General features: G+C 35.0%; 3 protein-coding genes across 4 annotated transcripts; 1 reads left to right on the top strand and 2 right to left on the bottom strand.

Annotated features, from left to right (window-relative positions):
- Positions 1-656: 656 nt before the first annotated feature.
- LOC105768649 (histidine kinase 5) lies at positions 657-7,411 on the top strand. The gene is made up of 13 exons (XM_012588702.2): positions 657-1,208; positions 1,966-2,800; positions 3,117-3,173; positions 3,328-3,555; positions 3,639-3,732; positions 3,838-4,044; positions 4,405-4,535; positions 4,640-4,689; positions 4,919-5,271; positions 5,365-5,468; positions 5,939-6,754; positions 6,952-7,122; positions 7,200-7,411. Exons 2-13 carry the CDS (start codon positions 2,081-2,083, stop codon positions 7,320-7,322), a joined length of 3,054 nt encoding a protein of 1,017 aa, XP_012444156.1. The 5' UTR covers positions 657-1,208; positions 1,966-2,080; the 3' UTR covers positions 7,323-7,411.
- Positions 7,412-7,474: 63 nt separating this feature from the next.
- On the bottom strand, positions 7,475-9,277 carry LOC105768652 (transcription initiation factor TFIID subunit 10). Of its 2 annotated transcripts, XM_012588708.2 has the most exons (6): positions 9,013-9,270; positions 8,863-8,927; positions 8,318-8,380; positions 8,031-8,088; positions 7,905-7,955; positions 7,475-7,752 (listed from the first exon to the last, which is right to left on the bottom strand). In XM_012588708.2, the coding sequence occupies exons 1-6, from the start codon at positions 9,103-9,105 to the stop codon at positions 7,672-7,674; spliced, it is 411 nt and encodes a 136-aa protein (XP_012444162.1). In that variant the 5' UTR covers positions 9,106-9,270; the 3' UTR covers positions 7,475-7,671. The 2 variants fall into 2 exon arrangements, with proteins under 2 accessions (XP_012444162.1, XP_052487503.1); XM_052631543.1 differs by lacking the exon at positions 8,318-8,380 and having other exon boundaries at positions 9,013-9,277.
- Positions 9,278-10,176: 899 nt separating this feature from the next.
- LOC105768650 (uncharacterized protein At1g32220, chloroplastic) lies at positions 10,177-13,515 on the bottom strand. The gene is made up of 10 exons (XM_012588703.2): positions 13,327-13,515; positions 12,922-13,039; positions 12,720-12,808; positions 12,139-12,194; positions 12,006-12,061; positions 11,706-11,799; positions 11,398-11,477; positions 11,129-11,171; positions 10,834-10,925; positions 10,177-10,578 (listed from the first exon to the last, which is right to left on the bottom strand). Exons 1-10 carry the CDS (start codon positions 13,371-13,373, stop codon positions 10,399-10,401), a joined length of 855 nt encoding a protein of 284 aa, XP_012444157.1. The 5' UTR covers positions 13,374-13,515; the 3' UTR covers positions 10,177-10,398.
- Between the last annotated feature and the right edge of the window lie 1,356 nt (positions 13,516-14,871).

Genomic DNA, 14,871 nt, shown 5'->3' with positions numbered 1-14,871 from the left:
CATCCACTCAAAGATGTAATGTAATGTAGTCACTAGGCAGAGTTTAAAGCACGTGTTCTTTTTCTTTAATCAATGTTTTGTCTCAATGAATTTTCTTGATAAAAATTTTAACGAGAAAATTTGTAATATAATATTATTTTCTTATTCTTCTTTTCCTTCATTAAACTTTTATCCCACACAAATTTTTCTTATAAAATTTTAATGAAACACATTTTTACTATGAACATTTAAGAGAGAGCATTGTACAACTCTTAAAATCCTATACTTTATTCTTTTGTAACCTTTAAAGAATTTATAAGATACGGTAATTCTTTTACCTATAATTTTGTAACTTATGTGATTAACAACTTAAGACAAAGTATAAATTTATTATATTCCAAGTAAATGATTGAAATATTCTTTAATTATTGTCTAATTTTATTTTTTTATTTTACTATAATTCTTTTAGTTTCGTTGATTGCAGATAAATTAAATTGATATTTTAATTTAAAATAATAAAAATTATTATAAATGTATATATTTTTAAAATAAAATAGCTTAAACACTATTATATTGTATCACCTCTGCGCGTGGTTTTCACACGCCGTTCCATCACGTTACCTAGGCATAGTAAAAGGCGGGCGGGGGAAAGGAACAGCGAGGCCAAGGCTCCCTGATTTAAAAAATATCCCCCCTCCTTTCTTTTTCCCCTCCCCATGGTGAGAGGCAGACAACTCCCGGAAAAAAATACACTTCATCCGCAAAATACACTTCCAATAAATAACACCAAAGGACAAGGAAAGGGCCGCTAAGCCATACATAGGAAGTACTAAGTGAACCAAAAAAAAAAAAAACCGCCAAGAATCAGAGAATTATCTATTGTTTTTGACCTCCGATCGCACATGGCTCCTTCTCTCCTACATTTTTGTTTTTGTTTTTCTTTTCAGTCACATGCTCTCCTCTCTCTCTCTCACTCGTTTTTCTCTCTCCTCTCGTAACTTGGCCGCTTCAGCCTTTCTTCTTTCCCTTATTTTTTATTTTTGCATTAAAAAAGAGTTATTCATTAGCATTTGAAGGCTGTTGACTGAATATCTGAACAGAAAAGCTGTTCCTCAGATCTACAGTGAAAAATCTATTGAGTTTTGGATGTTCCCGTCAGCCTTTTGCTTGTTCTTCTTCTCCGTCAAGGCTTTGTTCTTTTCAGGATTGGATGTGATTCAATCTCAAGGGTTAGCTTACTAATGTGGTTTGTTTGTATTTGCCTAATCTTAATTGATTGCCTAATTCGCTTTTATTTAAGAAAAAAAGGAAAAACGCGTAGTATGTTGGTTCACTGGGTAAATTTATCATATTTATTGTTGGCGCTGTTTTCGGTTGTTCTGTTTGACGAATCTTACTCTTTTCCAGCTTCATTTTCTTGAATTCTTATTAAAATTCGACTTTCCTTTTACTTCTGGTTTCGAATGTGATATAATTCAGCTGTTGCTAACGTTCAGTGATCAAAACTTTTAGCCATTTACCTTCTGCTCCTCAACATGACTTTGAATCTTCTGATTCCTTTCTCCTGAAAATTTAAAAGCTTTTCTTTTCATCTTTTTAATATGTAAAATTTTTGAAAGCTTTTCTTTTCATCTTTTTAATATGTAAAATTCTATCAACTTTTGGAATTTATATGACTTCCGTCGAATAAAGAGATTTCTACTGTTTATTTCGTCTCCAATTGCTGTTTTTCCGCATCAGTCAACATATCTATTATTTTCTCTCTCTGTTTGCCATGGTTTTCTACAATTTTCTGTTCCAAGAACTGCACATCGTTGTCATGTAATTCGCTTTCAAATAAAATTTGATTTGAAATAAAGTAGTAAGGCTGGAGAAACCTTAGAATCAATTGGTTTATTCTGAAGGCTAAAAGCTCGGTACTTAATATTTCTTAATTTTAAACTTTGCATGGATACATGACATTCTTAAATTAACATTCTTCCGCAGGATCTGTTCTGATTAAAGATGCTTTATAGAGCCATACCAGAAGCATAGATTGGTGACCGATTGTTGATAATTTGTGTTCTCAACAGTTCAAACAGGTTGTAGTTAAGTGATTTCCATGATTTGTGAGATGGAGACCGACCCAACTGAAGACATGAACGTCGAAGTCCTTTGTTCGATGTGGCCTGAAGATATTGAGCACGAAGCTGGGAAGCAGTTTAATGTAGAAAAGCCAAGAGGTGACCAAGATATGTTGGAGGAGGTAACAATTGTGGGGGAGCCAACTATAGTTGATTTCCAACATCTTATAGAGCTAACTAATTATACAGACAAGGGCTCGTCTCAGTTAGCATACCTTGTAAAACACTGGGAATATAAGCAAGCGAATGCGGTTCGTCTTCTTAGAGAAGAACTTGACAATCTAAGCAGGCAAAGGCAGGAATCTGAGCTCAAGAAATTAGAGATATTGGAGGAACATCGTTTCGAGGAGGAAAGGTATGGAGGAGATAAACGCTCGATTTCCATACTGGATGGCATTTATGATATTTGGCAAGAAGTTCCTCGGAGGAAAAAAAATGTTGTAGTTCCAAGTAAAAGAGTTGAAATTGATGCCGAGTATGATACTGTCATATACTGGAAACAGCGAGCCATGCACTTGGAGAAAATGTTGGAAGCAAGCATGCAGAGAGAGCAGCTACTTAAGGAAAAGTTGCAGGAAAGCATAAAAAATCTGGAAAAACAGTCCTCACCAGTAGAAGAGTTGTCCCAAATTCTTAAAAGAGCAGATAACTTCTTACATTTTGTCCTTCAAACTGCACCGGTTGTGTTCGGCCATCAGGTAATCAAGAGAAATTTAGTGATATAAGAAGCTGCCTCACAATTAAACTTTATTCCATGGACATTCTTAATTCATTGCTTTGAACTTGTGAGTAATGTCAATTTAAAAGTTGTTAAATAGGTTATCTTTTCAGCAGATGAGATATCATCAAACTAATCATTTATGCCAAGAATCCTCATATGCTGATTTGAGCTACTACTCGAATCTTTTGCCTATAACTAGATATCCAACGAGTACAACTTCCAAAATTAGCTGAAGTACGAAGAGACAGTATAATCTTTCAACTAATGAAACTTCCTGTTTGGTCGACTTCCAGGATAAAGAGCTGCGGTATCGCTTTATTTATAACCATTTTCCAAGTTTACAAGAGGAGGTAATTTATTGCACCAGAAGTTCTTATTCAAGGTTTGATAATCTTTTGTTGAAGTATTGGTTGTGAGCACGATTGTTGTTGTAATATAGTTTTTGATTGTAACTTCCTCACCTTCTGCAGTCCCTTTTATTCACAGTAAGTCCCTTTTATTCAGGACATTTTAGGAAAAACAGATGTGGAAATTTTTACTGGATCTGGTGTTAAGGAGTCTCAGGATTTTAAAAAAGAAGTGATGGATAAAGGATTGCCTGCAAAAAGAGAAATCACATTTGAGACAGAACTATTTGGGTCGAAGACATTCTTGATATATGTGGAACCTGTTTTTAGCAAGGCAGGGGAGACTATTGGTATAAATTACATGGGCATGGATATAACAGATCAGGTACATTCTGTTTGTTCATATTGGTTGTTTAAGCTATTAATTGAAATGGAGAAAAATGCGTATTTATGTTTCTGATTGTATAGGTACGGAAAAGGGAAAGGATGATAAAGATACGAGAGGAGATTGCGGTACAAAAGGCAAAGGAAACAGAACTCAACAGAACCATACACATAACAGGTTCATCAACTCAGTGACAACTGAATATTTGTGAATTTCTCTTTTGCTATACCTTTTAAAGCGCTGAATTAACTCTTCTTTGCCTTCTTTTTACACTTTCTCTAGAGGAGACAATGCGTGCAAAACAGATGCTGGCAACCATGTCTCACGAGATAAGATCTCCTCTATCTGGGGTTGTTAGCATGGCAGAGATCTTGGCCACAACGAAACTTGACCGAGAGCAAAGACAATTGTTAAATGTCATGCTATCTTCAGGAGATTTGGTCCTTCAACTTATAAATGACATCCTTGATCTTTCCAAGGTTGAATCAGGTCTGGATTTTACTCCAAAATTGCATGAAAAGCTCAAACCTGTTATTTTTCAATTTTCAACTGTGTATATTAATTTCATAGATCTCATTATTTTGGTCACCACAACTGTTGAGAATGATAATAATACTACTGTTACATAAGAATCAGAACTTGAACAGTGTTTTAGTTATATATAGCAACAAGGTTGAGAGATCTGGCCTTAAAATGTGATCTTTGTAGTGCATGTTTAGAAAGTTCTATTTCTTATTCACAATCACATCATGCTTTTTTGTCTCAAAATTCGATGCTCTCAATCATGGCAGGTTTTTATTCTCATATATTGGAATTTCTAAATGTATCTTCTTTTCGCTATTTCTTTAGGTGTCATGAAGTTGGAGGCTACAAAATTCCGACCAAGAGAGGTTGTAAAGCATGTTCTCCAGACAGCTGCAGCATCATTGCAAAAGATTCTTACCTTGGAAGGAAATGTGGCAGATGATGTTCCTATTGAGGTAAGAGTCATACGACACATTTCCTTCAAGTTTTTAATTTAAAAATTAAAGTTCCTTTTTTCATCCTCCCCCATTTTGTGGAGCTTTTTATATATTGATTTCAGGTCATAGGAGATGTGCTAAGAATTCGACAAATTCTCACCAACTTAATCAGGTATTGAACTATGAGAAGTCAGGATTTATGTTTGAGGTTTCCTATAGATTATCATGAAAACATTGTTTGTAGCTGATTGTTTAGAGAATTAGATGACATGTGCTTAGTTCTTTTTGTCATTTGGAAAAGAAGGATTCTAACAATTATGCTGAGAAGATCTTCCTGAATTATTACTTCTCATTACTTTAATTTCTTGCATGTTATGTGAACAACCTTTCTTTTTCTTCAGCAATGCGATCAAGTTTACACATGAAGGGAAGGTAGGAGTAAAACTTTATGTAGTACCAGAGCCCCCTTTTGCAAAAGAAGGATCTCAGCACGGGTCTGATGGATCAACTGCTAATCAAACCACAACTAATGTACCAAAAGAAGAGACATGTACATCAACGTCTCAAACTAGCAGTGATCAGAGAGGATTTCATGGTAAGAAACACGAAGGTTCTTGCCAAAACCGTTCTCAAAGTGAACCCAGTACTCCAGTAATGAATGGAAAAATAGATGTAACTGAGGAGCAAGCAGAGTTACCTGAAACAACAGTTTGGATTCGCTGTGATGTATATGATACTGGGATTGGAATACCTGGTACATGAGTATGCTCGTCTTTAATCATTTACATTATCGCAAAAAATCAGAGGTTTTGTTAGAACTTGATACATTCTCCTGTCTCTGTGACAGAAAATGCTTTGCCCACACTTTTTAAGAAGTACATGCAAGTCAGTGCCGATCATGCCCGAAAGTATGGTGGGACAGGACTGGGCCTCGCAATATGTAAACAGCTGGTGAATTCTTCCTTCCATCAACAATAATGTTTTTTCTCCACAATTGATACAGTTGCCTTCCCTCTTCTTGCTTCTGCTTAAAGAACCAGTTTAGCAGATCAGATAATTATGATGTAAATCTCAGTAGGTCTAGTTTAACTAAATATCCTAGTTTTGCAGTTAAGAAAAGCATATAATTTGATATTAGAATATAAATAGATTGTTTCAGAGTCTTCAGCACCTTCTAGTTCCTTTTTAAGACACTGTTGGTTTGCACATGCCAATATATCTGAAGTATTTACTTACAGCTCATTACTATCAACACTGGTAAATTCCTGATCGTTGAAAAGCTGGGAATTTTGTAATTCTATATTTATCTATGCACATTTTCCTTTACTTGAAATATTTAAGTTGTTGATATTTGCAGAGATTTGATTGATACTCTTACCGGTACAAAACCTAAGTCCTAACATTCCATGCCTTCTCTGCAGGTTGAGTTAATGGGTGGCCGTCTTACGGTGTCTAGCCGAGTGCATTGTGGTTCTACATTTACGTTTATCCTACCTTACAAGGTTTCTCTATCATGTGATCATTCTGATGACTCTGATGACCCGGATGACCTCTCAGATATGGATGATCATGGTGACTCAGATGATGATGCAACGAATGGCTTTTTCCAATTCCAGCCACGTACTTTGGGTTCTCTATTTTCTTCTAATGGATCTAGCAGAACCCAAAAATTATTAGCACATAATATGGGCCATGTAAATTCACATAAAATTAACGGATTCTCAGAGAATTATTGTTCATTTCCCACGAGTAATGGTCAAGCAAAGGAGATGGATTTAGTTGAGGATGCTTGTTCTGTGGCTGAAGCTTTAGAGATATCATCTGAGCCTGAATGTTCATTTAGTCACAGCCCAGACCACGATAGTGAAAGTGCAATTTGCAGAGGCAGGCGTCATCACAATGATGTAAACGCAGAGAACAAAGTTTCTTCCATAGATGTGTCAACTTACTCAGAGACAAGCACAGAGGTGGATGTGAAAGTGAAGATAAGTGAGCCTCAGCTACCAGCTGAGAGGCAGGGGAGATCTGACAGCGGTTCTCAGTCCACATTAAATACCAGCCAAGAAGTATCAAATTCTATCTCAAAGCCTAAAATCCTCCTGGTGGAAGATAATAAAATTAATGTATTGGTGACGCAGTCAATGATGAAGCAGTTAGGCCACACAATAGATGTTGTGAACAATGGTGTCCAAGCTGTCCGTGCCATTCAGTGCCGTAGTTATGATCTTGTCCTAATGGTACTTCCTTCAGGATCTTTCAATTCCTACCTCTCTTTCCTTCCCTACCGCATATAAGAGTTGCTTTCGATAAGGTTTAAATCTGCTCAAGTTTTATGGTCTGAAAGGTGTAATATCACGTCTGCATTCTAGTTCTGAAAGCTGCATTATTGACTTTAAGAGCTTATTAGCAACCATTTACGAACTCTATCTTGCAGGATGTGTGCATGCCGGTCATGGATGGCCTTCAAGCTACAAGATTGATTCGTTCCTTTGAGGAAACTGGTAATTGGGATGCAGCAGCAAAGGCTGGGATAGAGAGACCTTCACCATCTTCTGATTCATTACAACCAGATTGTACACCTCCAAAGCATATCCCCATAATTGCGGTGAGTTCATCACTTTAACTGTCTCGATAGTCTTCATGTTATGCACACTGATAAAAATATGTTACGTATAAATGCAGATGACTGCAAATGCATTGTCGGAGAGTGCTGAAGAGTGTTTTGCAAACGGCATGGACTCGTTTGTTTCAAAGCCTGTAACTTTCCAAAAACTGAAAGAGTGTCTCGAGCAATATTTGCCTTGATGGAGACACCTCTGTGTAAATTATTGCGATATGTACAGAAAAATGGCAGCATGTTAGGAAAGTTTTGTCAATATATCATCTTCATCTAAGCCATTAGCATTTCATTAATATAGATTGTATAGTTGAATGTCACTTATTTTTCGGGAATGAGGTAACAAAAACTTCTCTTTAGACCACCAATTAACGGGAAAAAAAATGTAATTTTCACATACACATTGACTGGAAATATTATTAGCCACAACCCTGTAAATGTTAATCGAGTCTATTAAGCTGAGCAATCAAGTAATAAAGGGCCATAAAGGAGGTTTCCAGCAGCATCAACAAAGTAATAACATAATTCTAACTCCAACTATTCATCTCTAGTAGCAGGGTCTATTCCTGTTGAAGGGCTATCGGCAAAATACTCCTGCTGCTTCACATTCACTCCATACTGCTCATTCAAAGAACACAAAATCAAATAATTTCTGGATATCAATCGAAAATGATGAGAGAAATTAATACTCTTTAGTCGTTGAAGACAAAAAACAAAAAGGCATGACCATTTTTTTTTAAAACATCTGAACAAGTCACGGGAATGCCTACCTCACGCAATGACTTGGAGAGGTCGTCCATTGTCAAGATTAGGCGTTTATCCTGTTGCAACAACAGGGTCAGACATACCGAGAAAGGAATTCGGAAACTTTAAAAACAAGCATCAAAGGATATCACCTTTTGCTGCTTCTCCCTTTTGTCCTTCACTACTGCAGCCTGTCTTGCCTTGCAATGCCTACATTATTAGGATCGAAAATTGTCATAATCAAACTAACTTTGAGACGAGCGAATCCAAACTGATACTACCCAAAAGATTTACTCTTTTCTATAAACATTTCCATTGCACATAAGAAAAGCTTCATGGAAAAAACACACACGGGAATAAAAGTTATGCAACACTATTTTGTTCCTTCATGGAAAAAACACACAGAGGAATAAAAGTTAAAAAGTATTTGGTGCCATACTGAAGTGCATCGTTTGCAACCTCTGCAACGAACTTTTGAGTAGCAACAGCTACAAGCCTTATTCTGCAAAAGCAAAATATAAAGCTAGAATTAATGGAAAAATCATGCCCAACACACCACTCTTTTTCTTTTAACAGTAGAACCGCAAGCAATATAGCAACCGTATAAAGCTTCTTTCTTTTCTTTTGGATTTTGCGGACTACATGAAATTAGTGGTTTGCATCTGTCTCATTTTTCGTCACAAAGTACAGTAATTGAAGTTTGTAGGGTGACTCGGAAGGCAACCGATAATTAAATTGAAGGATTAAATTTTCCATTACCCGGAACCCTAGAACCATCTTAACGAACGATAAGAACCCCTATTCGAGGAAAGCAAGATTGAAATTAGGACTCTTTATCATGAAGACCACTAAAAGCTGTAAAGATTAACTGAAATTTTTATAAATAAAAGAAAATACTTTCTTGAAAATTTCCGGTTGGGCAGCTAAACAGAGGATAAAAGGAAATGGGAAGTAAAAAAAAAAAAAGGAGAGGGAAAAACCTACAATCGAACATCGGGACATTGAAAACCACTCTTGGCTAAGTAATGTTCCACCAGTTCGTCAGGTATCTGCAATGAATTTTGAAAAAAAAAAAGTTCAGAAACGTAATTATAAGAATTCCCTTCTTTTGAAGAAAAAAAGAAAAACGAGTACAGTGGGAGTGTAATCCATGAGAGAAGCAAGGAAATCGGAGAGAGCAGAGTCATCATCATGCTTCCCATCGTTGGATTGCCGATTATGATTCATTCTCTATTTCCTTTCCCCTTCCTCTGTTGCTTCTTCCAGTCCTTTACTGCCTTTATCAATATGGGAAACTGCTTCGTGTTTCTTTTTCTCCCGGCAAGAAGATTCATTTAATGGAGCCTTTTCATAAGTCTGACTCGTGCTTTCTTAAATTTGATTTTTTGTTCTCATTGGGTACTCATACTGGACTCCTACAAGCCCCAAATGCTCCTGCTAATGCTACTATAATTTAAATATTATTAAATTAGTCTATTGAATCAAATTATTTTTTTGTCGTTAAAAATAATTCGATTAAATTAAATTTTAATAAAATTATCATTTACGGTTTAAAAAGTCTGTTAAATAAAATTATATTTTCAAAACCTTTTATGATTATGTAGATGAAATATTTTGTTTAGAGTTAAACTGTAAATAAAAATAACTTTGCCATTTTTAAACAACAATTATTGACTTTATTTCGATTTGATCTTATTTTATTCCTTTTAATTGTATATTGATTAAATTGATTCATTTAATAATAGAGACTAATTTGATTCTGTGTATCAATAATAAAAGGACTTATCAGATAGTTTGACCTAATAATAAAAGTAAGAGAGCAAGGTAAAATGTGTCCAAAAATCCAACACAACCTTCGTTATTACAAGTTAGTTTCGCATTGGTTCTAATCATATCAGTCATTTTAATATTGAAGTAGAACAATCAATCCTTTTCGACATGTATTAATTATACTGATTCATTTTCCTCAACTGCAATCACACCAATCGACACATCGTACAACGAAGCATAATATATAACACTATTAATTTCACCATTTATAATAATAAATAATAAAATTTAAAATTGGACTTTAAACTTTTAACTAATTTAATAAATAATATAAATTATGAATATTTTATAATTAATAAATATTTTCGATCTCATTTATTTAATATTTTTATGAATAAAATATTAATAAATTCCAAAAGATGTTCTGAAACAGAGCAATACGCATATATAGTAAAGAAAAGACCTTTTTATATTTAGTATGGAGATAAAGGGAGATTTTTTGTTGAGTAAAATCATGAGAAGGCTTAATTCGAAAGCACAAAACAGCCTTTTTAAATTTCTTCTACTATAATAGAGGCTAATGCCTGAATTTTTTATTGAACCCGAGTGAGTGGACTATTGACCTTGTTTCCTTCACTCTCTTAAACGCAGCAGCGACCATCACAAGAATTTACAATCCTCCACTTAAATACCTTCAATAGCTTTATACTGAAAAAAAGGAAACAACGCAAAACTCAAATTTCAACTCATCTATCTTGACATTTGCTGGCTAAATCGTTGTATTCCATAGACATCTACGATGCCTGGGGGGAAAACTGGATCAGTTGCTGCTCTCACTGCAACCTTGGCAACTGCCGTAACATTAACGGGAGGAGTGAACAAGGGTCCAACTAGTGGTAGCTGGTTCAATGGTTTTGCATGTTGAAGAACCTGCAGTGATACAAGTGATCTTATTAGTTGATAACTTCAGACACAAATTTCCACGAAGCTTATGCACCAACATGGATCGTTGCAGTTAACCTAGGCACACTTCATCACGCATCAAATGCCCGATTACTCTCACCTACTCCCTACAAACTAGGATGCATCATTGGACCCATTCATTTTGCTGGTTTAGGTCAGGGGACAGATCAAATGAATACTACATTCAGAAGGCAAGTAAAATTTAAAACCACATGGATTTACCATTTCCAGTGGTGAACCAATAACGCCTAGAGGTAACTTCATACTTCCAACAGTGCGAGTTCCATGAATGAAGCCAGGCCTCAAAATCACTCCTGCAATAGAAAATGCAAAATCTTTAAAGGGTAAAGGACCATAACTACTAGATGATGATAGTTTCATGTTATTACTAGCAAGCTACCAGCCAAACCAAAACAATCAGAGCTTACTATTAGCAATAAAAGAGGAAATAAGAAGCAATGTGGAAGTTAGGTGCAGAATATTGCACAAATTACAGCAAGTGAATCACAAAGCCCACCTCCGTACGGAAATTTCGTGAGTAACTCTGTCTCAGCAGCTCTCTGCACCAAACAGGACAAGAAAAAGAGAATTTTCCATCAGCAGGCGGTCCACAAGACTTCTTGAGCCACATATTCCATCAGTTATCAAAATAAAAGTTTTCAATGTACATCCTAATCTACCACTTTTTGAGCAGAATGCTATGAATAAAATCACACAATAATGTTATGCAAAATAGACACCTGAGCAAATGGTCATCAGGAACCGAGAGCAAAGAGAAAAGTGTACCTTCCCCTCGTAATATCCTTTAAGTAAATAGTTTGCCAAGCCAAAATCAGCAGCGGAGATATAAACAAATCTTTTCACACCTGAAAGCAAAATATAAAAAGTCAACCCAAACAGAAACAAGGTAAAAAGTCCAAAAAGAAGTTACTGGTGGCAATCGCTCAGAAATAAAAATGAAAAGCACACAGAAACAAAACACTGACACATTTTGAAGTTTTCGTTAATTTTTTCTCCCTTTCCCTTTTCTTTTTCCCAGAAGGGGTGAAGTTAGTCACAAAAGGAGACGCATCACAGATCAATAATCTATATACCTTTATCTCCAGCAGCTCTGATAGCATTGATGTTTGCAGTCCCATTAATCTTATACATATATGAATTAGATCCAAAACCGCCAATGCAAGAGATCTAAAAAATTAAACTTAATTAGCAGGAAAAAAAGAGAATGTCAAAGAAGAGAGTAAGATTCAAATTGAATTGCAAGTAACCAGGAAAATTGTAATATGAATGCCATAATTAAAATATGGAACCATTGTGTATAGCTGTGCAAGTAAATTTAGCTCAGATTTGATTTTTGGATGTTAGGTCATCTGCAGAATTAAGGGACTACATACAACAGATGTAACTCCATCCAGAGCTTCCTTCCACGAATCAGAAGAAAGAAGGTTCCCTGATTGGAAGTAACATGTTAGCTATGTCACAACGTGTAACCAATAACATCTAGCAAAGCAAATAAAGGAAAGAAACCTTTATGCCATGTCACATTCTTAGCCCAAGAGTCCTGTAAAGATGATCCGCCAGACCTAATAGAAAGAAGCAACCAAATTAAGGGGTTGAAGAAATACCAGTAATTGACGAAAATGGAAAGCAGCAGAAAAATATAAGGTATCTTCACATACAAATGATGTAGGGTATCATTACCTAGGCTCTAAATTTTGATCATTGTACTAGAAAGCATTAGCGTAATGAGCAGAGCATATTTGTAACAAGAACAGGAAGCATATCATGGGGGATAGTAAATAAGCAATCTTTGTAATACAGATGCAATTAACAGCAGAAAGCGTCCAGATGAATATTTCCAGCTAAAGAGTACAAAATTAGATGCCCCTAAAGCTAAAAGGACTGGTCACTTTCCATGATATTTGAAAATTTTATTCTGAAAAACATTGTATAACAATCAGAAATTTGAAATTTCTTATGTACTCTCATCATGCAAGATAACATAGTTGCAAACTCCATTAGTTCATGAGCTTCATTACTAAACCGAGCCCACATGAGAAATAAACATAATGTTCTATAAAGAAATCCTGGAAATAAAATTAGAATACCTGCTGAGGCTTGCAACAGCCAGACCACGGTTCAAAGCTTCCCTACAGATATGGGAGCCAACAAATCCATTTCCACCCAACACAAGCAGCTGAAATGAACAATATAACAATAAGTCGAAAGTAATGCATGCACAATAATAAATTAAAAGAACCCGACATTAATAAAATGACAATATATAGGTCCAAAAGTTCTAACTAGCACCTTCTCAGAAGGAGGAGGAGGTACATTCACGGTCTCTGCTTCTTCAACTTTAAAAGGCTCGTCAATCTTGTTAGACTCTGTTGAAAGAAATCTTCCATTCTTGGGTCCACCCATTGCACTGTTTTATTGCAAAGGAGAAGCCGTGCAAATAAAAAAATAAAAATTCTTAATCCATTCGGCAACAATAAAGAACAAAATTTTCAACTTTTTCATCTCCACAGAACAAAACCTATGCTAACATTATAGTCCAATCAGAGGAATTCAGATTCCGACAAATGGAAAAGAAAATAAAGAACCGTGTATAGGTTCTTACGGTTCATGAATGGTCGAATTCGAATATGTAGCTGAAGAATCTAACCGTAACAAATACGAATCAAAGAAGCAGAAGAAAGAATATGAACTTACGAGAGTCTAGAGAGTGAGAGTCTGGAATAGATCAACCGTGTAGCCATGGATTGGAGCTTATTTCAAAATACTAGTGGTATTTTCGATCGTTCTCTTTTGTGAATTTGAATTTTTCTGAAACCTTGCTTCACAAATTGGAGGTTGCTTTTTTCAGCATCAATGAGAAAAAGGGCAAAAGTCTCTAATAAAACTCGGGCACGCACGACAGGGGAAGTACACATGGCGTGTAACCGTAACGACAGGTAGGGTAGTATATGTGGCTCATTTTTAGCCTATAATTAAAGAGTATTTCAGGGCTAGGCTTGGGTATTAGTAGGTGGGTCCAAAAGCTCGCCTACATGAACCAGTTTTGTAGTGATAAATTTGGGTCTAATTATTGGGCTACGTAACGTTAGGGATCCAAAATGGCTTCAATTTATTTAAAATATAGTTTTTAATATGATATTTAAAAATAAATTTAGTTTCTTTTAATATACTTAAATTTTAATTTGATATCTGAAAATAAATGTAGTTTTGTTTTTAATATTTTTTATACAATTAAATCTTAAGTTCACACAATTCAATACACGCTACAGTATCATGCAAGTGAATTTGCAGATTGAATTCTTATCTCGAAACACGACTAAATTCTTTTTCAGTTAATAAATTTACTTCTTGAGTTCTTTAATATTTATTAGTAAAACATTTAAATCTAATAATATCTATCTATTAATTAGTTAAAGTTATACGTTAAGTATTAATATATAGAGATTAATATCTTTATGTTACTAGAATTTTATAAATAAAAATAAAAAAAATATTTTTCACAAGTAATTAAAACATATAGAACCTAATGTAGATAATATTATTAAGTTATTTCTAAATTGAGAATAACTATAAAACTAAATTAGTAAACATAAAAGGTGAAAGGACTTATAAAAAATACACAGGGATTTAAGTTGCAAATAACTCATCGCTTATCTTTTAGATATAAAATTGTGCCAGTCGTTAATATTTTAACTATACCAGCAAAGCTTTGTTCCTTTTTCTTTTCAAGGAAAGCCTTACTTTACTATAAAGGTGATCATGGGTTGGGCTATCCGGCCCGACCGACGGCCTGCCCGAAAAATGGGAGGGTTCGGGTAAAAATGTAAACCCAAAATATGAGTTTGGGTAAAAAAAATTAGGCCCTTTTAGAAAACGGGCCGGACTCGGGTAAAACTTTTTTGGTCCGGCCCGAATTATATATTAAATATATATTTTTATTTTTAATCAAATATATATTTAATATGGGCCGGGCCGGGCTCGGACTTAGTAATTTTCTCTTGGGCCGGGCTTAGATAAATTTTTAGGCCCATATTTTAGACCGGGCCGGGCTCGAGCCTAGAATTTTGTATGGGCCCGGCCCAACCCATGATCACCTCTGATGAAGTTGATATAACAAATGAATTAAGTATCAAAATAATTGAAAAATTACTAAAATACTCTTTTATATATAAAATGAGTTATTATTTTTATTAGGGTTCCTTTTATATTTTTATATAGAATTAATAAAAATTTAATTAT

This window comes from Gossypium raimondii, chromosome 5 (genome assembly GCF_025698545.1).
Source record: "Gossypium raimondii isolate GPD5lz chromosome 5, ASM2569854v1, whole genome shotgun sequence".
NCBI classification, from domain to species: Eukaryota; Viridiplantae; Streptophyta; class Magnoliopsida; order Malvales; family Malvaceae; genus Gossypium; species Gossypium raimondii.
The sequence above is the reverse complement of the archived record's forward strand: the minus strand, read 5'-3'. Positions and strand labels throughout refer to the sequence as shown.